The sequence below is a fragment of the Nomia melanderi genome, chromosome 2 (assembly GCF_051020985.1).
Source record: "Nomia melanderi isolate GNS246 chromosome 2, iyNomMela1, whole genome shotgun sequence".
In the NCBI taxonomy this organism is placed as follows: domain Eukaryota; kingdom Metazoa; phylum Arthropoda; class Insecta; order Hymenoptera; family Halictidae; genus Nomia; species Nomia melanderi.
This window is the reverse complement of record NC_135000.1, coordinates 9,713,959-9,738,416: the sequence shown is the minus strand read 5'-3', so window position 1 is coordinate 9,738,416 and position 24,458 is coordinate 9,713,959. Positions and strand designations below refer to the sequence as shown.

Genomic DNA, 24,458 nt, shown 5'->3' with positions numbered 1-24,458 from the left:
CGGATTCTCGGATCGCACAGGCTCCGGGGGACCTCTCGCAGAGCCTACGTTCGACGATCGAGTCGGGTAATCGAGGGTCCACTGTGATTTCCCGCTGTATCGTTTACACCCACCCGAACGATGTTACCAACGTTTTAATAAATCTGATTTCACGAGAAACCTTCGGTGCTCTTGCATCTTCGTTCGGTCGTTTCTGTCCCGCCTTGGAGTGCTGCCTTCCACGGACCAGAAGAAAGGATAATGTTAGAATCGATTAAACGATCGCTGGATTAGCGGGAGAATGCTCTCGCGAATACGTGGAAGAGCGGGGGGCAAAGGTCGCGAGGGCCGCTCGTCGGAGATACGAATGCATGGAATGCGAAGCAGAGAAATGTCTCGGAGAAACAATTGTAGAGAAGTCGATTGAAATGTTCAACGAGTTCTCGCGAGTTATTAACTTTCGACGAATCGCCGCCGATCGTAGACAATAGTTTTAGACGAGACACTCGATTCTAATCAATTCCGCTTTCTCGAAATCACTCTCGCAATTTTCCATTTCGCATAATTGCATGCATCCGATTGTTTATGCATAAGCCGGGGGCCAGCGGCCCCTTGGTCCCCGTGACCGGCGGCGCACGATTGCACGGTTACGTACCGGCGTGGGCGTAATAAGTAAAAGCGCCGCGAACCGCGTCGATCAATGTCACAGGAGCGGACAGATCGATCGTCCGTCACGTTCATCCGTGACGATTCGGGCCCGATTCATCGTCGGTGACCGCTATTACGCAAGTTGCCGTTACGACGCCATACGTCCTCCGCGGTGTTTACGCAACGACGACCGTGCGTATGCATGCGCGCACCTCCGTGTCATGACCCGACACCGTGCGTACGCGTCTCGCCGCTTGTACACACCGTCCGCCAAAAGTATTCCGACCGAGTTATTAGGTCAACCCGCGAGCAATGTCGTTTCTTATGGATCTCTTTGATGGGCTACCGCGGAACTTTCTCGGAGATGGCGTTCGAACATTGAAATGAACATCTTGGGAAACAAGCGATGCGTGATGGTCTATACATTGATGATTCCAGTAGACGTAAATGTACAAATCTTTATGCTGGAAACTGGCATAAACGAAACAACATTACTCGAGGCATGATACTTTTGGTACTACGAAAAGGTACCGATTAATCGAGCTGTTGTAATTTTCTGGAGAAACATGGTGCAACCAACTTGGGCTCGTTTGAAAGGGTGAAGCCTTTACTTGCCTTCACTAATAATACTCGGTGTCTTTTGTTAAAAAGAATACGATGCGTCGAGTGAGAAAGTAAAGGTACCTTCCCTTGAAAACGATTTTCCAATTCAAACGTCCGCAGAAACTAAGGAATTGTTTTCTTCGGTGGATGTATCACAATGTTGAAGTTCCCTCTTTCTAATGACATCTTAAACTATCACTCGCGACTTCTTGAAGAATCATTAATGGACGTGTATTCACCAGGAAAGCCTGCAACACAGAATAGACTGTTCAGAAGATAATCGAAGTGTTTTTGAACAATTATTTTGATTTAATCGAATGACGCATTGAGTAATACTTTGCGTGCAACCGTCAACTCTTCCCTAACGTCGTAACGAAGCTACTGTAGCGTCACCGTCTGACATTTCGACGAGCACTACTACTGCAGTCGTTTCCCACTGTGGGTTATCCGCGCAGTGGATGAGTGGTCCGTGTCTTTTCTTTAAATAGAAAGAAACGTTAGTGTATGCCTTTTCTCTCGATATCAGAATTTGAATATAAACGCAAACATAAATATAAATATAAAAGTGAATAAAGTGAATATAAATATAAATATAAATATAAATATAAAAGTGAATAAAGTGAATATAAATATAAAAATATACAAAGAATATAAAATTCAAAGGACCGTGGCACTTTTTATTACCGCTTTTCGTTAAGCAACGAAGATTTAGTTTATATAAGAAAATTAAAACGAGCAGATACGCGGGCCCGTATCAAGATCGTTATATAATATTATGCAAGATCCGCGTAACGGGTTCTCGTTTCGAATCGAGTGAGTTTTCTGGAGCAGTCACTCAAAAATTCTCTCACCGGCGACTTCGGCCGACCACTCCTTAATGAAAACGCACGGAGGGGAATGAAAGTCAAGAAGACAAGCAAGGACTGGGTCATCCGTTAATTTATAGGGACGTGGTATTTACCATTATTATCGGACCGGTTTCGTTTTCCACTCATGACTGCGATTCATGGTGTTTCCTTTTGTCAGAATTCGCGGTTCCCTTCTCTTCGATATCATCGGTGAAACATTCCACTCGAGTTTCTCCTAGAAAGAGAACGAACAGACTAAAAATAGAATAGAATTTATATCGAATAAATAAATATATATATATAGAATAATTACAATAAATAAACGAATCACTGCTCGCTTTTGTTCAGCGCCGATGAAAGTTGAACCAAATAGCTCGACATTGGAACCACCAGACGGAACAGAATAATCCATTTGAGAGTATCTGAAATGTCACCGAAGACACGCCTCCTGAAAAACAAGGCAAGCTGGTCGACTGGTTTAGAGCGTCTCGTTAATGTTCCATTCGGGCGCAAAAAAACGGTACAGTGTATTTTTAAGCTAACGCGTCTGAATGGTGACTGCGAGTGTGTCCTTTCTTCTGCATATTGAACGTACAAATGAATTTATACCGCCTTCTCATCTTATTAAGCGTTCAATCTATTTCACATTGAAACGTTTCCCCATACTTTCGGATCATCTAATACATTGTTAAACATTCTAGATCTATACGGGCGTTGATCTTTCTGGGAATGGAATAAACTGTACGATAAATGTCTGTAAATCTAGTGTTAAATGGGTAACATAAACGCTATTTTAGAAAGTTATCCAGGAAATTCGTTCGCCATGCGAACATCACTGAAAATCTTGGCAGATTTTCCATAGGTTTTCAGAAAAAATTCGGTGAAACGGACCGTGTTAGGCAGTTCTAGCGTTGATAGAGAGAACAAAGAACGTGCCCAGGTGGCCGAATAAGCAAGGAATAAATGCTCGGCGACCGTGGAAGGGCCTGGTAGTGTTAGTTCGCGTATTCGGTTACATAGCTGCCCGTACCGAGCAACTTTCACCGAACGAGCCAGGGCTGCGGAGAGCCACGGCCGCCAAAGCACCGCGCCCAATGTCAAGATGTGGTCCCATCGTAATCGCGCCCCGTATTACGTAGCCGCAGCTGTAGCCGCCGTGAGAAACCGGTTCACTTTTTGCTAGACCGGTTACGGGAAGAATTCAACCGAACGGACGATGGATTGCCTTGGCCAAAACCGTCGATCTTTTCCTCGCCGACGGTCCCAATTAGAACACGGCTGAAATATCATCGGGATCGGCCAAGGGACACGATTAACCCTTTGCACTCGAGAGGCGACCGAGAGTCGCCGCGTGATTCGGTACAACAAAACTATCAAGTTGAACGTTTAACCCTTTGCACTCCGTAAGCTCTCAGTCGCCGATTGATTCGACACAGCAAAATTACAAAGTTTGACATTTAGTATTAAACTTTGTACCATGCATCGACATGTAAAATGTTAAAATAAAACAGCCTCTTTCTTTAATTCACGCGCGATTCCTCGTTAAGTCGATTTGAAAGAATGTCGTTGGTATTCGATTGAAAAATGTTGAGTATCTCTAATGAAAAACTTCTGCGGTGCAAAGGGTTAATATTTCAAATTAAACTTTGCACTGCTACGTGAAATATATAAATAAAACACCTTTGTCGCTTAATTTATCTATGAATTATCGTTAAATTAGTTTCAAACGATGACCTATAATCTCGTCGGAGAATGTTGAATATTTCTATTGAGAAACTCTCGAGTGCAAAGGGTTAACGCTAGATTCACGGACATTCGGTGTACAGTTGCGTCGTTAGAAAAATGGACGTTCGTTCATTTGGAACTTGGAGATTAGAGGCTTCACGGTAAACGATTGGAGCACATATTCGCATGACTGTGTCAATCAAAATTGACCCTGACATTTATCAAGTAATGTTTATAGAATTCGGTACGAGTCAACTTGACTCGTTTTGTAAATCTAGCGTTGATCCGCTGTTGTTACTGGACGCTCCTGGATCTTCTAGCTCGACGAGAAACCCGCAGCCCTCCGACTATCTAAAAAATACAGGCTCTGATTAATACTGGAACCATCGGTTGGTTGATTATCGAAATCACTCGTTCCTCTTATAAATATTGAAAAGATAACGAACGCTCCTTTGAGAAGTTGCTAGAGACAGCGACGTTTTAGCAGACAAACTTGAAGTTTCTATGGAAACATAGTCTATTCGACTCGATGGTTCTCAATGAAGCATTACAATCTCCAGATTCTTGAATGCGGTGACAAGCAAAATTAGAATGATTCACTGTTGCCTCTGTTGTGGTCCACGCAGAACGTTAGGCTTCCAGTTTTGGCCCGCTGTGAAAGGAAAGTTGTTCGTTATTCAAGATTACACGTATAATAGCTTAACTAAATAATATATGTCACTCGTAAACAAGCGAAAATAGCCGAACAATATTTCACTTACAAAATGATCGATCCAGTCTACACCGACGTCGGACGTACGCTGGATTTTTCAGGTGCCTCGGCGGATTCCATCGCGGATTTGTATTGTAAAGCGAAACGTGAAATCCCGTGGTCCCATTGCGAGCAATCAACGAGTCGCTCGACAAACGAGTCACGTAGCCGGTGGAAGACGGTCGCAGGTGTTATGCACGACCGCTCGAGTCTGCTTTTCCTCTACGGATGAAAATGTTGATGAGAATAACAATCGCTTCGGGAATTCTGTAATCAAACGAGCCGTTTATCTTGCCAGTGGCTCGAGTCCGTTTTTCAAAGAAATCAAGTTCACTACGATAGTTACAATTTTATGTAAACTCACTCTTCGACACGTTGAATTACTACAGTTCAATCTTCAACTCAATGAAACAATTATTCGAAAACATTTCTATGTTACAAATAGTGCCACCGTAATGCCAATAATGTACCAGACAAAATGACTGGTTTGATTTTCTTGTTTAGCGATTATCGATATCTTCGAAGCATCGAATATTCCAAATGACCTTGGAAATAAATAGCTTCATTACAGTAGTATAACGAATGTCTGAAGAAACTGAAAATAATCCATTGTTAGAATTTTTATGGGAATTGCATAGTAATCGTATTAAATGCTCGGTAGTTCTAGTGTTAATACTTTCTCCCATTTTCTGTAGTTTGCTCTGTGAAACCGTGTTTAACCGAACGCGTTAAATTCTCTGATCTTCTCTAAGCGGATTCGAAGCACTCACAAAATAAACGGTTCAATTCTAAGCGTCGACGAGCAGCGTTGAAATCTCCAACGTTCGAACGCGTCCTCCGGAATTGTCTTTTTCCCGAATGAACCTTCTCGAACGGGACCAGTAGCCGGCGTCTCGTCCGGCGTGTACGCCGAAAAACTTGGTCCGTTCTGGTTCACTTTTATTATGCAACCATTTAAATCGACGGCCTGGAATTCGGACGCCTTTCTCCCCTGGTAATGAATTCAGCCCGCGCGATCGAGATCAATTTCGTGATACGCGCGAGTCGTCAATTTTCCTCTCGTTGTCTCGAATTTTTTCTCCAAGGTACTCTTCGAGACACCGTGGCCTGTAAAAGCATAGATTCTCTAAATATTCTTTCCTCCTTTCTCGCGTTAACGATTTTTCTGACAAAGTCGATTGAAACGAGAAAGAAGATGGTATATCCTGCCACGTTCTCGCTTATCCGTGTTCAGAGTCGAACCGACTATCATTTCCTGCACGTATCTCCATCGGAACCGACCTTTCGCAACGGACTGCGTGACGAGAGTGGACGCCGCGCGAAAATTCGACAATTTCGCTGACAATTGGGAAATAGAATGAAAGTAGAGAGTAGAAAGCGGGTCAGGCTAGCAAAAGCAGCGCGGCGGCAATGGATCGCGAGAGCTGTTTGCTACCCTGTTCGACCGTTGACGACCAAACTTTGTTTCTTAAGCTTCCAGAAGTTTCAATGACGCTTTGCAACAATTCGACTGAGACTAAAAGTAGTCTACTAGTTTGATCAACCGGTGACTCGGCAGGGTCGAGGACTACTACCCGGAGGGTAGCAGGGCCAGGCGGTAGTCTACCAGTTGGATCAACTAGTAATAACAATCGGCAGAGTGGAAGGCCAACAGCTCTCTCTAAGCTTTCAAACTCGCAATCGTCGAAGGACACTGGTACCAAGGGACGAAGAGACTGTTAGGGATATAGGACGCACAGGAATCTTCGAGAAAAAGGTGGAACCGAATAGGCTATTGTCAACTATCGCCCCTGGGTTCATCTTAACCGAAAAATGGCACGGCAATCGCGTTCCTTTCGCTTCAATTCCGAAACCGAACGAGACGCTTTCGCCATCTTTACAAAAACGAATGTCGAATGGCGCGATAGTTACGTAAACTGAAACGGTTGCAGGTTTCAGGAAGGGCGGTGCGGGTACGTGTACAGCAGTAATCAGTGTTACATTGATAACGGCTTTAATTCTCGACAAACAAGTAGTCAGCTAAAAAAATAAATAAAAGTTCAGCCTGAGTCGACATCGATGATCATTCGCGGCAGTCGTTGCTTAGAGGTGGGCGGCGTAGGCGAGTGCGGGGGCGGCTGCGAATTTCGCGATGGGCGCCGGGTGGGCAGAGTAGGCGACCGCCGGCGCATGGGCGACGGCGTAGTGGGCGGCGGGTGCGACGGCGTACGAGGCGAGCGGAGCGGCGTGGGCGACGGCGAGCTTAGCGGCGGGCGCTGCGGCGTAGACTGCTGGGGCCGGTGCGAAGTGGGTGGCGAACTGAGGGGCGAGCGGAGCGGCGACCTTGGCGATGGGGGCGGCCAGAACTGGAGCCGAGGCGGCGTAGGTCAAGGGAGCGTGGGCGATGGGGGCTGCGGCGACCGGGGCAGCGGCCACGGCTTTCACGGCGACCGCGGCGGGTTCCTTGCGGACTACGGCGTTGAATCCGTTGACTGGGTCAGCGGTGTAGTCGACGGTGCGCCTGGTTCCATCAGACTCCAACAGGGAGTAGCTGCCTTGGACCACGTCTCCGTCGCGAGTCTCCTGTTGGCTCTTGGCGTCGCCGGTCAGGCTGTCGTGGACGTCGTAGGCGTAGCTGTACTGGGGATGAGGGTCGTAGTCGGCGTCCACCGTCTTAGCCACGGGGGCCACGGCGACCGCCTTGGCTACGGGGGCCACAGCCAACGGCGCCGCCGCGGCGTACGCCAGAGGAGCAGGCTGCGCGTACGACAGCTGAGCCGTGGGGATCAGGCCGGCGTTGGCGGCGGCCAGGAGGGTGGCGAAAGCGACGAACTGAAATAATCGAGATTACATTGCAGATCTATTCCGATATCGATCGCCGCCGCGACTACCGAACGGGTCGAACGCGTTTCTAGATTTCTCCGCGATCGCCGAAAGGAACAGACGCTTCTCAGGGAAACGAGCGATTAAATTGATTTGGAAATGCGCGAATCAAGTTGGAAAATCTAATCGAGGTACTCGGTAGTTCTAGCGTTACGTGGAGCGCAGTTTTCCCGAGGAAATAGACAAAATTAAGATAATGGAATACCAAGTTATGTAATTGTTATTGCAGGTTTACCTCGTTGAATGTTACCGCGTTAATGTTACTTGTAATATAGAAACGTTTTCGAATCGTCGTTTAATCAAACGAACTATAGAAACTTGATTTGGTGTTAATAAGACAGATCTTAATCTTCGCTTGATCAAGTGACTCGATGCCTGGATAGAGTGTCAGTAATTGCAATTTAGTAGTTTAGACTAATAGCGTTGCTAGGAGCCTGTTAGACGACTAGGACAGTGCCTCTGATAACGGTGGCCCTTGCGGTTAGCTGGCGCCTCGACAGTTGGTACGTTAGATCGTCCTTGGCAAGACCGCCAGGACCCTTTACCCACCTTGAATGCCATTGTTGAGGAGATTTGGTTGGTTTGGATCGACTGAGCGACTGATGATGCTAAACGTTTGCCCGGTCAGGCTTATATACCGTCCACCGGGCCACAGCTGCCACACTCCCCACCAAATTGCTTCGGTTTTTGCCGGACTTTCGAAGTTTGCCGGCAGATCCTATCAGACAACCGCACTTGAACTTGGCCGGTGCTGGTGTATCAGGGCAGCGACGGCCAGACTAAAATTCGAGAGAAACCGTTACGCGTGATCTACTTGAGCTATGGAAAAGATAATGCCATTGATTTCGTCACCTTTTTCTCTCTGTCTCTTTATGTTCACATATATATATATATATATATATATGTTTCTCTGAATGTATTTATTCGCTGCGCACTCTTCATTCCGTGTTCTTCGCGAAGCTTCTCTTGCTCTCCGACATCGAGTCCTGTCGAATTAATCGAATTATTTAATATGCAATTACGGTGAACACCTTGAACACCGATACCCACTAAAAACTCCTAAATTTCACGTAAATATCCAGCTCCATTCAATCTACGGCCTTTTATAAGCACTCTCAGCTTGTTTACATAAGTCAAACCCGTATCGACGATCACCCCGGTCTCTTAACGAGGATCCCAGCGAAATCTAAATTGCTTGTATAATTAAATTAATAGTTGCCACGGATTACGACCGGTGTCTACTTCCTGGTTGCCGGATTTTTGTACTCGTTTATATAAGGTCAAGGCGAGTCGTTTAACGATCGACTATTAACACAGAGAACAATTAAAACGTGCGGTACGAATGAGACGTTTAACAGCAGAAACGACTAGACTCTGTTCAGCGAAGTTGAAACTTTGCTAAAATTTTTCATTTAACACATTTTACTTTTCAACACTTCGCACTCGAGAGCTGACTCGGTCATTTCATTCGGTATAACGAATTACAAACTGTTATGTAGAATATTAAGTACCCTATAATGCATCGATTCGCGAAACATTTCCATAAAATAGCTTTGTTTCTTAATGTACGTGTTCTCTCGTTACTTCGTGTCAAATAGTGTCGTCTATCTCATCGGAAAATGTCGAGCATTTCTAGTGAAAAACTGCCGAGTGCAAAGGGTTAACCAGTTAACCGTGTCCGACGCGATACTAATACTTTCAGCGATGAATTCTTGATTTTTTCACATAAACATGTAATTCTTCTTTGTCTCGCTTTGATCTTTCATTAAAATATACTCTACGCGTACTCGTCCTGCGTTCGACGAGTACACGCTCCATTTTTTTCTGTTATCGCGCGCAGAACCAGAGGTTTTTCCAACTGAATTCCACAGTTAACCCTTTGCACTCGAGAGGTGACTCTCAGTCACCACTCAATTTGATTTGCAAAATTCTAAAGTCTTATATATAATATTAAGCTTTGCGCGATGCATCGATATATGGAATATTGAAATAAAATAACTTTCCAGTGAAAAACTTTCGAGTGCAAAGGGTTAACCGGTTAATCGAGCGATCGATCGAGGGTCACCTGAACGGTGACCTCCTTGGCGTTCGACGTGTTAACAGAAATTCATCAGCAGAGTCTCGACGGATAAAACGAACGATTTAGACGAAGCCGAGATTATCGGGCAACGTTGACGATCGATTTTCGTGATTTCGCCAAATTCCATGGCCGTGGGCCGGCCGGTACCAGCCCGTCACGAAACTTTCGACGCGATACGTATTCGGATCTACCTCGATCGTTGCGTCACATCTAACGTTGCCGGCAAACAGAAGTGGAGCACTTTCATAAAGAAAGAAAGAGAGAGAGAAAGACGAAAAGAAAGAAAGAAAGAAAGGAAAAAAATGATTGGCTGGTCCAGGGCACGCCTCGATCGATCGGTAGCCCCGGGGCCGATCGAAATCCCGGATCCGGACACCTCCGGCATCCATCGCGCGTGTAACTCGCGCTAGATCATCCGATTAGGAGAAATCATTTTCCCATTGGCATAACGCTACTTGCCGTGCAATAGGAAATTACGTCGGCGGTGTCACAGCAGTTCCATAGCAGGATTACACCTGAAAAATCGGTAGCTTACTAATAAATTCGTACATCTGTGTCTCTCGGTTAACACTTAGGCAACCGTCTGGAGAGACACCGTATAACTACAGTCTTTTCCATTAGCTTCGATTGACTTCAATTGTAAAAGCAAGAAAAGTAACGATTTGCAAGTATCCTCAGTTGAAAGCTCTCGCTGAGTGAAAAATGAAAAGCGATACGTTGCTAAGGGAAAGTGGGAGTCTTCGTTCGGTTGGCTGAGCGTTAACTTATTTATCGTATATTAGATATAATAGTATATATAATAGTACACTAGCATACCAAAGAGAATAGTATAGTATACTGAAATGGCAGACTAAAGAGACATTTACCGTCAGTCCTGTTTTTCGGTTTGAACATTCAACTTTTCCCTGCTAATTATACGCAGTCTAGACCACCGGCCACCGCGTCTACGGGCTGGTCTGCGTGAAATCAATGTCACAACTCGAATTTAGGTCTTCCGCACTTGTTGCCTGCTGGCCGTTGGAATTTCAATGCGTCCTATTCCTATTCCTTTGGCCGGAGCGAGCGAACGATGACTTGCTGTCCTGATTCGAACATTATTTTAATCGGCAAACGATCCGTTTTGCCGGGAACCACGCAGCCACGTTCGGCGCAACGTTCGAACAAACATGGCACCGGTCGAAACGAGCCGTTCGCATGTTTCTATTCCAGCGAATGTTGACGATCCCATGGGAAACACTTGTGCACGGTGTACCAGCACGGATCACCGGTCGACGCGGCGAACAGGGGAAAACCTGCGGGATAGAAAAATCGGTATGAATATCGGAGATGAGCGTTAATCGCACGAAAATCCGATCAGCGTTGCGACACCGGCGTACTTACGTCATGACCGCGTAATCTGGACCTCTTCGTATTTTTTCATACCGCGAAAAGAACCAGTTGATTCCGCCAATTATGGAGGAACCGAAGGTCGCCGGACGGATTCTGCGTTAGGGCACCGGACCGCGACGAATTACACGGAGGATAATTTGTTCTGATCGCGCCTGGGCCACCGTAACGAGTCCATTAACGCTAAAACTACCAGACGCGTCGAAATCTCACCCATTACTGATTTCTTTTTAGAATTATTAACACTAGAACTACCGAGCATTTCATTTGATTAATATGCAATTCCTATAAAAATTGTAACAATAGATTATTCTCAGTTTCTTCGGACATTCGTTATAGTACTGAAATGAAACTATTTATTTTCAAAATCATTTCGAATATTCGATGCTTCGAAGATATCGATAACTGCCAAACAAAAATATCGAAACCAGTCGGTAGTTCCAGTGTTAAAAAGGTAACAGACGTGTCTCCGAGAAATGGTTAAAGAAATTCACTTTAGCGATACTCCAGCTGAATTGTTAATCAATTTGGTATTCTCGATATTCTTGGAGTTTCTACAGAGGAATTTCGAAAAGTCAATTGAACTGCTCGGCAGTTTTAGCGTTAACGATTTCATAGAGCGAAACACGTGAAATGATCGAATTGATTTAATATTATATCTTTAGTATGTGCTTGACACTAGGTTCACGGAACGCGTCGATTCGGATTGAATTTTGTAAAGATCACCTGGTAAACGTTCGATTTCGATGAATGCAATAATGCGAACGTCTACTTTCGAGCCTTTAATTTCCAACATCTAAATCAATTACGAATCAATCAAGGAGAATCTACCACTAGAGTTTCTCTACGAATCACATCTTAACCCTTTGCACTCGGTGACTCTGTCATTTGATTCGATACAGCAAAACTATGAAGTTGAATATTTAGTATTTTCAATGAAACTTTGCATTGCTATTAAATCAGTTTCAATGTCTTTATCCCATAAGAGAATGTTCAAATATTTCTAGCGACAAACACGTTCAAGTGCAAAGAGTATAAAAAGAATAACGTACTAAGTATAGAACTAATTATAAAAGTATAACAAAGAGTTAAGTATAGTTAACACTAGATTTACGGACGTTTGTTCTATACTTTATTCTATTGTTCCTAGAAAACTACGTGCTCGTCTATATAAATCACGAGAATCGTAGCTTCAAAACTAGAGTATCGCAATACGTATTCGCGTAATTGCGCGAATCAAAATCGACTTGAACCGTTACTAAGATAATGTTTAAAAAATTCAGTGTCCGTGAAATTGACGGGTTTCGTAAATCTGGCGTTAAAGCAGCCGAGTGGTGGAAAAATAGAGAAGTTCGTTGGAAATAAGGTGGCGATCAGAACGGAGAGCATCGTCTACGGAAAATACGCGCGGTGCCGCGTTTCCCTCGAGCCGGAGCCCGGGGAAGGATTAAGTAACTCGTGGCAAGGACGTGGCCTAGTCCACGGCGACTGTGCTCGCGATGGCCCGACGAGGATCGTCGCTGTTCGAATTGTTCGTGTTGGGCGTGGTCCGATTTCTTGCTCAATTTTGTGCCACTCTGTGACCGCAAATCGGGCGACCGTCGAAGGTACCGTCACCCAGTTACGTCAGCGTGCCCGGTGGGTCCTGCCCGCGCGCGGTATAAAAGCCGAAAACCACCCGACCATGGTACCATTCGCATCACAGACAGACAGATCGACAGATCTACCAATCAAGCAAGCTACAATGGCATTCAAGGTACATAACAATTCCATCGAAAGCGAAACTCGATCGGTAATTCGCGACACACCGTTCTCCGCCGGTGCGGGCAGGTAGCCATTTCGGTACCGAACCGCGAGTACCGTTCTTTCGTCTATCTTATCATTTATCTATCATCTATCATCTTATTAACACTAGAACTACCCGAGCATTCGATACGATTAATATGTATAAAAATTTTAACGATAGATTATCGTCAGTTTCTTTAGACATTCATTATAGTATTCAAATGAAACTATTTATTTCCAAGATCATTTCAATTATCGAATGCTTTTAAGATATTAATAATTGCGAAACATAAAGATCAAAACCAGTCATGTTGACTGGTAGTTCTAGCGTTAACCCCTATTAGTTTAACAGAAATCAGATATCGTTCGTTGCTCGCAGATCAAAGAAACTGTTTCGCTTGTTATCAATGTATCATCTTCAAATGAAATTTCTTAAAATTGCTTAAAGCGGAATGTTCAATTTTGCTGCTTCTCTTTTAAATTGCCGACAGTAGTGTTTTGTTGCTCCGATCCGTGAGCAATGAAGAATATTGATTTTTGTTGAATTAATCTAGATGTCTTCGCGTCTTACTCGTCATTGTCGAGGGGTTAATAACGTTTAACATTCTTTCCGAGCGACGGTTATTTTCACTCTTTTTCTCAGCCCATCCACTCGAAAGTAGAACACACGTCCGCGTGCCTGTTTCGATAATCTCACACGTACGGGTTCGCCGACGAAATGCTACTTTCATCGTGCTGGAATTTTCGTAGAATTTCCATAGAACTCTTGCCTCCGTTTGTTTCCCCTTCGTTGAAGTTGCCATTTAACCAACTCGCTGACGACTGTTCTCTGTACCTGTAACAAACATTCCTATTATTACCAATATCAATAATACCCGTTTTCCATGACACTTCGCCTGACCTTATCAGTCCCTGTAACCTTCCGCTTCTACCGATCCGAACCCACTGGTTCCGAACTGCAAAAGAAATCAGCATTCGAGTCTCATCAGCACCGACGCGCATTGGCAATAGCGCGATTATCTAACAGCAAACGTTTCTCTGTTCGCAGCTTGTCGCTTTCGCCACCCTCCTAGCTTCGATTCGATTGCACAACTCGATACTCCATCATCTTCGTTTTCCATATTCCCTCGGCAAAACTTGCGCTCGACGTAACGCTAGAACTGCCGAGTAACTCGATTAGATTTTCCAACTTGGTTCGCGCATTTCCAAATCAATTTAATCGCTCGTTTCCCTGAGAAGCGTCTGTTCCTTTCGGCGGTCGCGGAGGAATCTAGAAACGCGTTCGACCCGTTCGGTAGTCGCGGCGTCGATCGATATCGGAATAGATCTGCAATGTAATCTCGATTGTTTCAGTTCGTCGCTTTCGCCACCCTCCTGGCCGCCGCTAACGCCGGCCTGATCCCCACGGCTCAGCTGTCGTACGCGCAGCCTGCTCCTCTGGCGTACGCCGCGGCGGCGCCGTTGGCTGTGGCCCCCGTAGCCAAGGCGGTCGCCGTGGCCCCCGTGGCTAAGGCGGTGGACGCCGACTACGACCCTCATCCCCAGTACAGCTACGCCTACGACGTCCACGACAGCCTGACCGGCGACGCCAAGAGCCAACAGGAGTCCCGCGACGGAGACGTTGTCCAAGGAAGCTACTCGCTGATCGAGGCCGACGGAACCAGGCGCACCGTCGACTACACCGCCGACCCCGTCAACGGATTCAACGCGGTAGTCCGCAAGGAGGCTGCCGCCGCTCCCCTGATCGCCGCGCCGGTCGCCAAGATCGCGGCCGCACCTGTCGCCAAGATCGCCACGCCGGTCGCCTACGCGTCCCCGGTCGCCAAGCTCGCAGCGCCCATCGCCTACGCCGCGCCGGTCGCCAAGTTCGCCGCAGCCCCGGCTCTGTCTTACGCCGCAGCCCCAGCCCTCTCTTACGCCGCAGCCCCAGCCCTCTCTTACGCCGCACCCGTCGCCAAGATCGCCGCACCCCTCGCATACGCCGCCCCCCACGCCTACATCCACTGAACCGATCAGCTACCTTAGGATAATGTTTACCGAATAAAGTCACTTTTTTAGCAACCATACATCCGCTTCGATTCAATCGCAGAGCGTCCGCTCTCTCTCTCTGCTTTTATTCCTCGAATTTCTACCGCCTGTTCGTTACGGCGAGGACCCGCGAGTCGCAGCCGGGAAACTGTATCACAGCTGAATATTCATTTTCACGCTTGAGAATGCGGACAGTTGCCCGTTTGCGGACTCATTCGCTTCAGTAATTAGGCACTGGCGCGTTTGAAGCTTTTCGAGTAACCTTCCCGGTTGGAAATGGTTACTTCGGCTCGCGAACGCTTGACACGCTAACGGGCAGACTACCGAAGCTGAGTAGCGAACTGTTCGAGCGGATCTTAACACGCTGAATGCTGTGGGGGTCACCGGTGACCCACCGAAGTGAATTACTATGGTTCGCTCGATTAAACGGTGATCATTCGATCGGATTCGCATGTTGCAAGCGATGCTACCGAATGCAGTGATATTCGGCTAGACGAACGTGCAGTAATAACAATGCGATTCGATGGAATGATTCGATATTTGACTTTTTCCATTTTCTGTGGTTTGCTCTGCGAGATCGTGCGGCATTGACGTATTAAAAATCGCTCGGTCGAGACGTTACCGAAGAGAAATATTTCCCAAAGATTCTCGAATGAACGCTCGATTGGGACCGATTCGAACTCGTTCAAGGTCACTTTCTCAACCGTGAATTAAACGGCACACGCAATACTTATTGTTATGCCATTCTAACGCTGAGAGATAGTACGAATCTAAATGTCAGTGCTTTCCATTGCTCGAGCGGGGCGAGCTACAACTATGAATTGAAATGGAGAAGCGTCCGAATAGCATGGACGACCTTGAGCGTTGAAGAATTAACACATAACTAGAAATTGTTCCATCGACTGCTCAGCATTCAACATTGTTCGCGTGTACTCCTATTAAATATTACATTATACATGTACAATTTTAACGAGCGAACCCGAACTCTAACTGAAATTCCGATTAACTCGATCGCCCGACGAATTAACACCTCTTGCTAGATTAATTCAACAAAACTCAATGTCGTCCATTAGCCAACAGCTCGAAGTGAAACGCTGTTCTGCTATAATCGATGTATCATCTTCAAATGAAATGTCTTAATCAGAAAATTTCGTTGCATCTCTTCCAAATTGCCAATAGTAGAAAATTTACAACTCATACTAATTTACTATATTATTCTACTAATTTTTATAATTACATCAAAATAATTTACTATATTATTCTACTAATTTTTATAATTATATCAAAATAATTTACTACATTATTCTACTAATTTTTATAATTACATCAATAATTCACTATATATCATTACGTTACTATTTACAGTGAAACACTAAGTAGCCAAGCAATTAGCGCACCAAGGGGTTAACATCGTTCCCCGGGGACTCCCCGTTCCCCGTCGAGGCCCGAAACCTGTTCGGGTCGCGGCAGGTCCGGCGAAGGACGCGAAAGGGTTGCGAGGCTCGTCAGAAAGCGAACGTTGCGCAAACGCGCGCCAGACGAGGAGGGCCACGCGGGAAAGGCTAGCGCCGGAGAATCGGGTAAACGATGACGCGGCTGTTACATTCGCGTTTCGCTCGTTAAAAGAGAGACCGCCGCCGCCGCTGCTGTTCTTTTTCCTTTTTATCATTAATTCACGGACAACGCGGGCCGCGCGCTCTCCGACACTTTCTCCGCTAGCGCCCGCGCCGCGAGTTACACAATACGCAACCACGCCTCGCACGCACCGAGCGTGTAATGCACGTAATACGGATCGTTGCGTTAATCGGGAACTCCGGGCAAACCAGATCCGCGCAACGCCAGCGGGAACCTTGATCCACTTACGATCCAGTATAACCCTCCTCCGTGACAACGGTCCCCGTGCCTTTATTCTTCGTCAAGCTCGTAATTGACGATTTCTTTCGAATCGAACCTGTTCTCTTCCCCTGCTTACCATTTCTTTTGTTCCAATGTGTTCTCGGACCTCGTGGACGCGCGGCTGTTTTAACGCGTTAAGCGCCACAAAAATCTTAAGCATTTTCCCATAGAGTTTGTCTTTTGCAGCAAAGAAAAGCAGGAACGATTATGAATTGTTTGGCGTTGCAACGTTTGCGTTACACTGTCATCAACTTAGTTGCGTTGTTAAACATTTTTATTTCACATCGGTTGTCTTGTATGTTACGATTGGTTTTTAGTCATTCAGAAGCGTCAGTCACCAGTGACTGACATGGCGCTTAACGTGTTAAAGAGAGAGACAGAGATAGTATATGTATATATACATGAAAATAACTGAGATTTATCGTTATATTTTATTAGAAAAATACAACGCAAACAATGTTTTGTTTAACAATAGACTATAGATATAAATATATTATTTTTACTTACGAAAATATGCCTTTTTGCACGCCTCGTGTGTACACCTATTCAGACCGCTCTTTCGGAGACACTAATACTTTTCAACTAGGTAGAAAAAAGTATCCTAAACGCTTATCGACTACGGATACACTGAAACTCATCGTTCGCATCTCAGTGACGGGTGATGACACTTGACACTGAATGTACTTAGAGATGCTTTGGGTATACAGTCGATCGATTTTTCACAGGGAAAGTAGAGAGAGAAAAGAGGAAAGACGAACGTTGAAAAATCGATCGACCCGACGATGTGAGTTTGTGTACAGTGGACATGAATGAAACGATGACAAAGCCGAAGACTGGTCTCGTTGCGGTACGTTCAGCGACAAGTCAAACGCGGATAAAACTTTCCAGTGTGAATAAGTAATACTACCAACATCGTAAATACACTATGTTCATTGAACGGTGCTGTTAAGTCCTGAGAAAAAAATTGAAAAGTTCGTTCGAGTCGTGACCTAGTCCTGATTTCTTCTTTCCGGCGTTGCCAACCTTAAACACGCAAAGCGATTAGAAGCGTATCAGCAGTTCGATCTGTAGAGAAATAGTTCGCGTGTTTCTATTTTCTATTTTCTGTTGTCTAACCTCAATGATCTTAGAGAAACTCGAGTGTTTCGCTTGAATCTCGACTACACTTACCGATGTATCGTTACGTAATCCTCCGCGAGGACGTTGGACGTGTCCAACGGGGTCAGAAACGCGAATTGGCTTTGCGGATGTGTTTTCGCGTGATCCAGAAGAATGTCCATTACGACCCGCCGGTTCACCTTATCCTGATTGCAATACGATCATCGGTAAATGCGCGACACGCGTGCAAACGCGGGCTTCGGTCCTCGCGGATACGTACCATAAACACGTCAAATTCATCGAGGAAATAAAATGGCAAACCGGTGGAGTCCCAGAGTGCTAAAATAAAAGCAACGGTCGAATAAGACCTTTCGCCGCCTGACAACGATCTCGTGTCGTTGATCGACTTCTCGTTCACGTTCAACGGTTGCACTTCAAGTTCAAGCCGTTTCCTCGCGTGGTCGATATTTATGATACCCTGGTTGGATCAGAAGACAAACAACAGTGAACATCACGTTTTTACATTCAGTGGAAGAATCGTTTATGCGAACCTTCTTGTTCCGTAACGCGAGTACGTTCGAGAACGAATTCCTTATTTGTACACCGTACGACTCCTTCATTTGAGAAAATAATTGTTTCCTGGCTTGTAAACGCTGTAGGTGAACCTGCGAACGTACACGAACATCATTTCCTCCATGTATTTATCTATAATCCATCATCATGGAATCATACAGACTACAGTCGAGAGGAAATTCTACGGTACAACTTACTTGATAACTTTTCTCGATTTTAGTAGCCAACTGCAAATTTTTCCCACACTTTGCTTCTTGTACTCTCAGCTGTTTCCGCAGCTGGTCTATAGTGCCCAGTTGTCGCTCTATCTCGCTGATCTTCCCTTTCAAATCTCTGGATAACCTTTCAAGCTCTTTGGGTGATCTGTAAAGAGGAACGAGGGTTTTATTATTCCCTTTCTCTTCTTCCTTTTTGTAGAACGCGACCACCTGCTGCCAGAAATCATGCGTTTCCCGACCTCTCTGTTTCTATCCTGTCGCATTGTTTCATAGCATCGGACACCGCCTTTTTACTGGACCTAGACTGCGCCTCGAATTCCGCTGTTGCGGTCTGCAAGTCTCGACGAGCTCCTTCCACCTTCCTCGCGGCGTGCTGACCTTTCGCTCGCATCGTTTCCCTTTCGACTTGCAGTTGCTTTATATTCGCCTGCGTAACACACGAAACTCCGTTAGCCTAAAGTCCTCGCGCAGAGCCTGAGCGAGGAGTACCTTCAACGGATTGATTTTTAAATCCATATTCTGCCTTAATTCTCTGTGTCGTTTAACCGTTGCCTCTGTGTCCTCCAGCCTCCTCTGAAGCTCCAAAACGTTTTCACTCAAACTGGACTCCTCGGATTTCTCCTGGAGCAATCTCTTTTCCAGCTCGTTCAATTCATTTTTCTGTGGGAAGTATCGTTCGCCATTTACACGAATTCACCGATAACGCGTCGATCATTTTGTCCAAGAGGAGATACTCACGAATATCGTAACGGATATCGCCTCGTTGGCTTCGATCTTATCCTTCAACTCGTTGATGTGCGCTTTATGTTGATTCTGAGTGACGTTGAGCTTCTCTATCAACGCGTTCACAGTTGCAAGCTCGGAGCTCGTTCGTTTCTCCTTCTCGCGAGCTGTGGTGTACAACTGAATCGTTGCATTCTTCTCGCTGTCTATAGTGCGAAGTTCTTCCTCCAGTACGCTGTTCGAATCAATGGAAACACACAGTCGCGGTAACATCCGACGGACAGACTACGCTCAGGAAAGAAGAACGAAGGGAGCTTACTTGATCGTGTCCGAAACGGAGACTTGAAGAAATCTAGCTTTCAAATCACGCGGCCCGCTGTAGCTTCTGTATTGCGGGTCCGGGTAAAATATATCTCCTTTCTGAGTGATCGCCCTTTTACAATTCTGCGGGACCTTCGAAGCGTCGGACATTATGTCGGCTGCCTCCTTGCCAGTCGGGATTAATAGAATGCATTCGACCTCGCGCGAGTCGATCAGGCAGTTCGCAACAATGGGATCCGAGATCTCCATTGCGTCCAACAGATTCGAGTAATTCGGTGAACGAGTGCAATGCGTACGGACGTCGTGAACCTGAAAACATTTGTATATCGTCACGTAAAAGCGTTACAATATCGTACAATGTTCGTAACGGTATATTCCTCACTTTGTAAAAGAATTTGCTGCATATTATCTGTGGAGTCCTTTCATTTAAATAAATCTCCTTCATGATCGTGTTCAATACTTTGGCGTCGCTGTTGTTGTCTACGCAGAATGTGCTGAACGTGCCGGCTCCTAAACAGTTTTCAATCGCTGGTGCCCAAGCTGAATCCTTCAGTTTTATGTACGCCCCTGCTCAGAAATAAAAATTCGAGGATATATATACATTCTAATATTAATTCTAATATAAAATTGATATTTAAAAAAATTATATAATGAATAATCTTCAACCAATAAAATTAAAGAAAATAAAATTAAAAATAAATTAACTTCATATGAAACTGATTGAGCAATAGATCGAATAGAACTCAATATTGAATAATTTGAATTAGAAATTCAACCTCTTAATATAACAGGATAAACATTAAAACCAATAATTATTAATATAAATAAAATTCCATATTCTATAAAAATTGAATAACAATTTAAAGGATAAATAAATCAAATTATTATTGATAATAAAAATATTAAAATAGGTATAAATTTATAAATTAAAAATTTTCTCTTTATCACTAAAAATAATTCCTTTCTTAATCATTTAATTGCATCACTAAAAGGTTGAAAAAATCTTAAAAATTATATATATATAATATAATATAATATAATATATTAAAAATAATATATATATTAGAAATCAGAAATAATAATAGAAGATAAATATAATTACGCTTATACCTAGTGGACCACGTGGCTTTTCCTTGAATTGGCCATTACTATACTCTTCCTCGATCCTTCTCAAAAGGCGTGGGATGTTCGATCCGAACAGAGTCAGAGCGTTATCGGCGTGCTGTTTCCTGACGCTTATCTCGCGCCTGATTTTTTCTGTTAATAGAATAAAATGATTCATCTTGCGACGGAAATTGCGTTACACGGATGCAATTAAATCGAACGAACGGACCACACGTTATATCGAGAAATATTAATTGATGCAAAGAATATACATCAACACTCACGTATACGATTTTCGCAGCTTGCTATTTCTATTTTCGAGGTGTGAATTTCTTTTAGCAGACGCATCTTGTCGGTTTCCAAGTGCGACTGATGCGTTTGTTTAGTTCGTAACAAGGCTTCGATTTCATCCAGCTTTTGCTCCAGATCTGCTAACTGCTGTTTCGTTTCGTTCCTTTCAGTTTGTTCTGCATTGTCGCCGCTGGAAGTGTACGTTCCCGTTGAAATCGTTGTTTATAGAGCAACGATGTTAAAAAAAAACAATTAACGAACCTTTCTAGTCGGTGGATCTCTTTTTTGATCATATTAATGTCATCCTCCAATCTTTTAATCTTACTCCGGGAAGAACGCCACTTTCGCGCTTCATTAGAATACTCCTCTTTCCTGGTAATGCAATCTTGCTTGACTTTATTATATTCTTCTGAATTATTACTAACCTCTTGTTCTATATCTTTGATTTCTTGTTCTAATTTCCTGCAGAAAAATATTATGTACATGTATATTAGACACAGCGGAAGTTTTCAACTTGGTTCAATGAAATTTAATTGCTATAATTGTATCATAGGGATTCTGCAAACAATGCATACCGGATCATCGTTTGTATCTCTTCGTCTCTTAAATCCGCATGCGTTTCCATTTCCATCAGTTCTTTATGAGTATCTTCACACTTTTTTAAAGTCCCCTCGACTTTGTGCAATTTAGCTTCTTCCGCTATAGCCTGCATAGAGTGGAACGTAAATTTTCTGTTATCAATGAAAAATTAGAGATCGTTATCATGGAAGATTCCTCTACTAAATTAGCCACTCACAACTGCCCAAACCAATTCCTTTTCAAGACTGGTCACTTCTTCGCGTAATTCATCGATTTCTTCGGCTCTTTTTATCTTCATTTTCAATACCTCAACTTCTTTTCTGGCCTCTGACAAAATCTGTGAAAATACATACTTGTATATGCGACAGGAAAGAGTTGTTACCAAAAGGAAAGTATTTAACGGAAGCATACTTCGTTGTACTTCTCTAACTTTTTATATTCCTCTTGACACGTTAGATCGGCTTCTTTATAGTTATTGCCTATTACATCTAAAAGGGTGGCTTTCATAAATAATTCATATTTTTCTTCCGGTTTAGAGGACACTAAGAATGTCCTGGATATGTCCTGATTCAGAATGGAAATGGGATTGTCAATTTGAATGTTCATGGCGTGTAGTATACTGTCAAGCTCGTTTCGTTTTGTCGAGACCACTTCTCCTATTAAAAATAGTTGGAAAAATATAACAATGGTGCACAGAATAACGTGCAAGTAGACAGAATGAAATTAATATATAGCGCGAATTTCGATAAGGTATTTTATAGGTATCTCGCGAATTTAAAAAGAGCCTTATCTATCTGATAAATGTATCTATCTTCTTAAGAAATCTATACTAATTCCTTGAACGTGTTTCTGCAAAGAAATATTTCCACTTTCCATGTAACAAATACAATGTACAATAAAGAAGCGATACAAGTTTCAGTCTCTTACAAACCTTTCCAATTCTTTATTTTATACGACGATGTATTTCCAATAGTACGAATAATCACTATCGAATCGCCATAAACGTTTGGTTTATACGCCAATGGTCCTTGATTAAATAAGGTTACTTCGATTGTCGCGTTATTTTTCCCCTTCTTTATGAAACCTATGAGCACAAGATTTTCTTGTAAAAAGAAGAAACGACTCGCCGCATAATAATTCAACAGAAAATACGCTTGTACCTTTCACAGATGCTCCACGACTAGTAACATTCGCCCTGGCGCCAAGACCGACGGTTAACGCTGTCAATATTGCACTTTTACCACTTCCATTACGGCCAACGATGAAATTTACATTCGGATTCAGCACAACTTCCAGGGCATCGTGACACATGAAGTTCCTCAGCAGGACCTTCTTTATTTTACCTGCTTTACGCTGCAAGATACATTGAAGGTACATAAACAACTGTTGATTGTTCAAGCCGAAACATAAATAAAAAACTAACCACTTACGTCTTGCGAGGCATTCTCCTTCTCCTTTGAATTCTCTATGTAATACTCCTCCAGATCAACGGCTTTTCGTTTCCCTCTGGTTCTCGCTTGAATCTCCATGATTATCGGAAGGACTGCGATCTGTTTACCCTCGAGTCGCACATTCGTTCAAATACGCGCAATACCAACGGACGCGAACACCATCTTCTTTCGCGGATATCGTATCGATCAGGACGCGAGACTCGTTTAAATTGTCACAGGATCATCGTACCGTCGTACGAGCTGCGAAATTGTAACTGTTTTCGTCTACTTCATAATATAATCACCAACGAACACGGCGCCCAGTGAAACGCTATTCGGACACGCGAGTAAATCTTCCCGCCAATGACTTCTGTTCACAGCATTCCTCACCATAGTCCACGAAGAATACAGACCCACCGCGAGCTGCCATGCCTCTAACCGCATCCATGATTCCGTAGCTCGGCCGCCAGGTGCTCCCGACGGTTACCAAAACCGTTTCGTATAAAGGACAAATAATCATCAGCCTGATCTCGATGTCGCGTGAAATCTAATGGAGCGAAATAACAGAAAATTCCGAAATCACAGTCGTTAATGTTAACTACTCGTTAGCAGGAAACGAGTTGTTAATGATTCTTCCATGAATTTTTATTTTTCTTGGAATTGCCAAGTGCCGCCGCGAAATAAATCTCCATCTATCGGTAGACCCTTAGGAACAATTGGCAAATCGAATCGCATTCGAGTAGTAATTAATAAAGTCACTACCGATTTTCTGACGCGTCGATTACGTTCCGTAAGAACGTAACGAATAAGACAAGTGTATGAATAATCATTGGACAGTGATTTTCAGTCTGAGCTTGTATCGACTCGCAATTATCGATAGCGCTATCGTTACCTTTGTTCTGTAAGCTTTAATTTGAGCCGTCGAACGTCGGAATCGGCCTACGTAAAGCTGTAGCACAATTCATGCGAATATAAGGATATATTAATGCATGTGCAAGAACGGTTGCAGTTCGGCAGGGGCAAACATTTTCGCGGGCGATACTAGCACCATCTAGCGGACGGGCGTTTTCGAAGCTTCTCCCTGTACCCGCAATGTGTAAGACAAGGACGGAGATGGTGTGCGACAAGGACAATGATAGTCTCACTTGTGCCACCTCCTTGGAAAGAGCATCTCATCGGTCCCTGGTGCGTACGCGCGAAGCATCAGGACCGAGGAGGTTTCCAGGACAGTAATTTTGGTGGCGTCATCTAGCGGTGGAAGCTGCGAACTAAAAGCGACACTGCGATTGGGAATACAACAGCGAATTCATTAATAACTCGACTAGCAGGAATCATTTATGAACATTTGTAACTTAGAATCATAGAATGAACATTTCCCTACTTTCCTATATCGCTTTGGATAGAATTCTTCGCCTCGTTAATTATTTATTAATTATTTCTCGGGACGATGTCACAAGGTAACCAAGAATTTTTTTACAGGTGCCCAGTAAACAATTAAGTTTCTCGCTTAATAGGCATAATTTGTAAACA

General features: G+C 44.1%; 3 protein-coding genes and 1 long non-coding RNA gene across 4 annotated transcripts; 1 reads left to right on the top strand and 3 right to left on the bottom strand.

Annotated features, from left to right (window-relative positions):
- Window positions 1-33: 33 nt before the first annotated feature.
- On the bottom strand, window positions 34-2,846 carry LOC143176895 (uncharacterized). The gene is made up of 5 exons (XR_013001396.1): window positions 2,392-2,846; window positions 2,192-2,313; window positions 1,567-1,708; window positions 1,312-1,478; window positions 34-215 (listed from the first exon to the last, which is right to left on the bottom strand). It is a non-coding gene; the product is annotated as an uncharacterized LOC143176895 (long non-coding RNA).
- A 3,690-nt stretch (window positions 2,847-6,536) lies between these two features.
- LOC116425788 (uncharacterized) lies at window positions 6,537-17,250 on the bottom strand. Its single transcript, XM_076374249.1, has 8 exons — window positions 17,099-17,250; window positions 16,668-16,946; window positions 13,569-13,827; window positions 10,877-13,502; window positions 10,363-10,788; window positions 8,269-10,011; window positions 7,966-8,195; window positions 6,537-7,365 (listed from the first exon to the last, which is right to left on the bottom strand). Exons 7-8 carry the CDS (start codon window positions 7,975-7,977, stop codon window positions 6,637-6,639), a joined length of 741 nt encoding a protein of 246 aa, XP_076230364.1. The 5' UTR covers window positions 7,978-8,195; window positions 8,269-10,011; window positions 10,363-10,788; window positions 10,877-13,502; window positions 13,569-13,827; window positions 16,668-16,946; window positions 17,099-17,250; the 3' UTR covers window positions 6,537-6,636.
- On the top strand, window positions 14,015-14,674 carry CPR1 (cuticular protein 1; the record flags this gene model as incomplete). Its single annotated transcript, XM_076364953.1, has 2 exons — window positions 14,015-14,528; window positions 14,604-14,674. Coding segments are annotated over 2 exons (585 nt in total), but the record flags the coding sequence as incomplete, so codon positions are not given.
- Window positions 16,986-23,388, bottom strand: SMC6 (Structural maintenance of chromosomes 6). The gene is made up of 19 exons (XM_031973939.2): window positions 22,929-23,388; window positions 22,659-22,851; window positions 22,430-22,582; window positions 21,910-22,154; window positions 21,716-21,835; window positions 21,495-21,625; window positions 21,181-21,381; window positions 20,913-21,109; window positions 20,635-20,781; window positions 19,907-20,091; window positions 19,523-19,833; window positions 19,219-19,438; window positions 18,970-19,140; window positions 18,720-18,907; window positions 18,460-18,625; window positions 18,241-18,354; window positions 17,970-18,167; window positions 17,762-17,895; window positions 16,986-17,614 (listed from the first exon to the last, which is right to left on the bottom strand). Exons 1-19 carry the CDS (start codon window positions 23,025-23,027, stop codon window positions 17,581-17,583), a joined length of 3,207 nt encoding a protein of 1,068 aa, XP_031829799.1. The 5' UTR covers window positions 23,028-23,388; the 3' UTR covers window positions 16,986-17,580.
- Window positions 23,389-24,458: the final 1,070 nt, after the last annotated feature.

Excerpts from the sequence above, each read along its gene's own strand:
- SMC6 (XM_031973939.2), bottom strand. The coding sequence starts at position 23,027 with ATGGAGATTCAAGCGAGAACCAGAGGGAAACGAAAAGCCGTTGATCTG. Across the intron at positions 19,439-19,522 it reads TCCGTTTCGGACACGATCAA|CGTACTGGAGGAAGAACTTC; the intron begins GTAAGCTCCCTT and ends TGATTCGAACAG. Across the intron at positions 17,615-17,761 it reads GATTACGTAACGATACATCG|GTTGGCAACGCCGGAAAGAA; the intron begins GTAAGTGTAGTC and ends TGCGTGTTTAAG.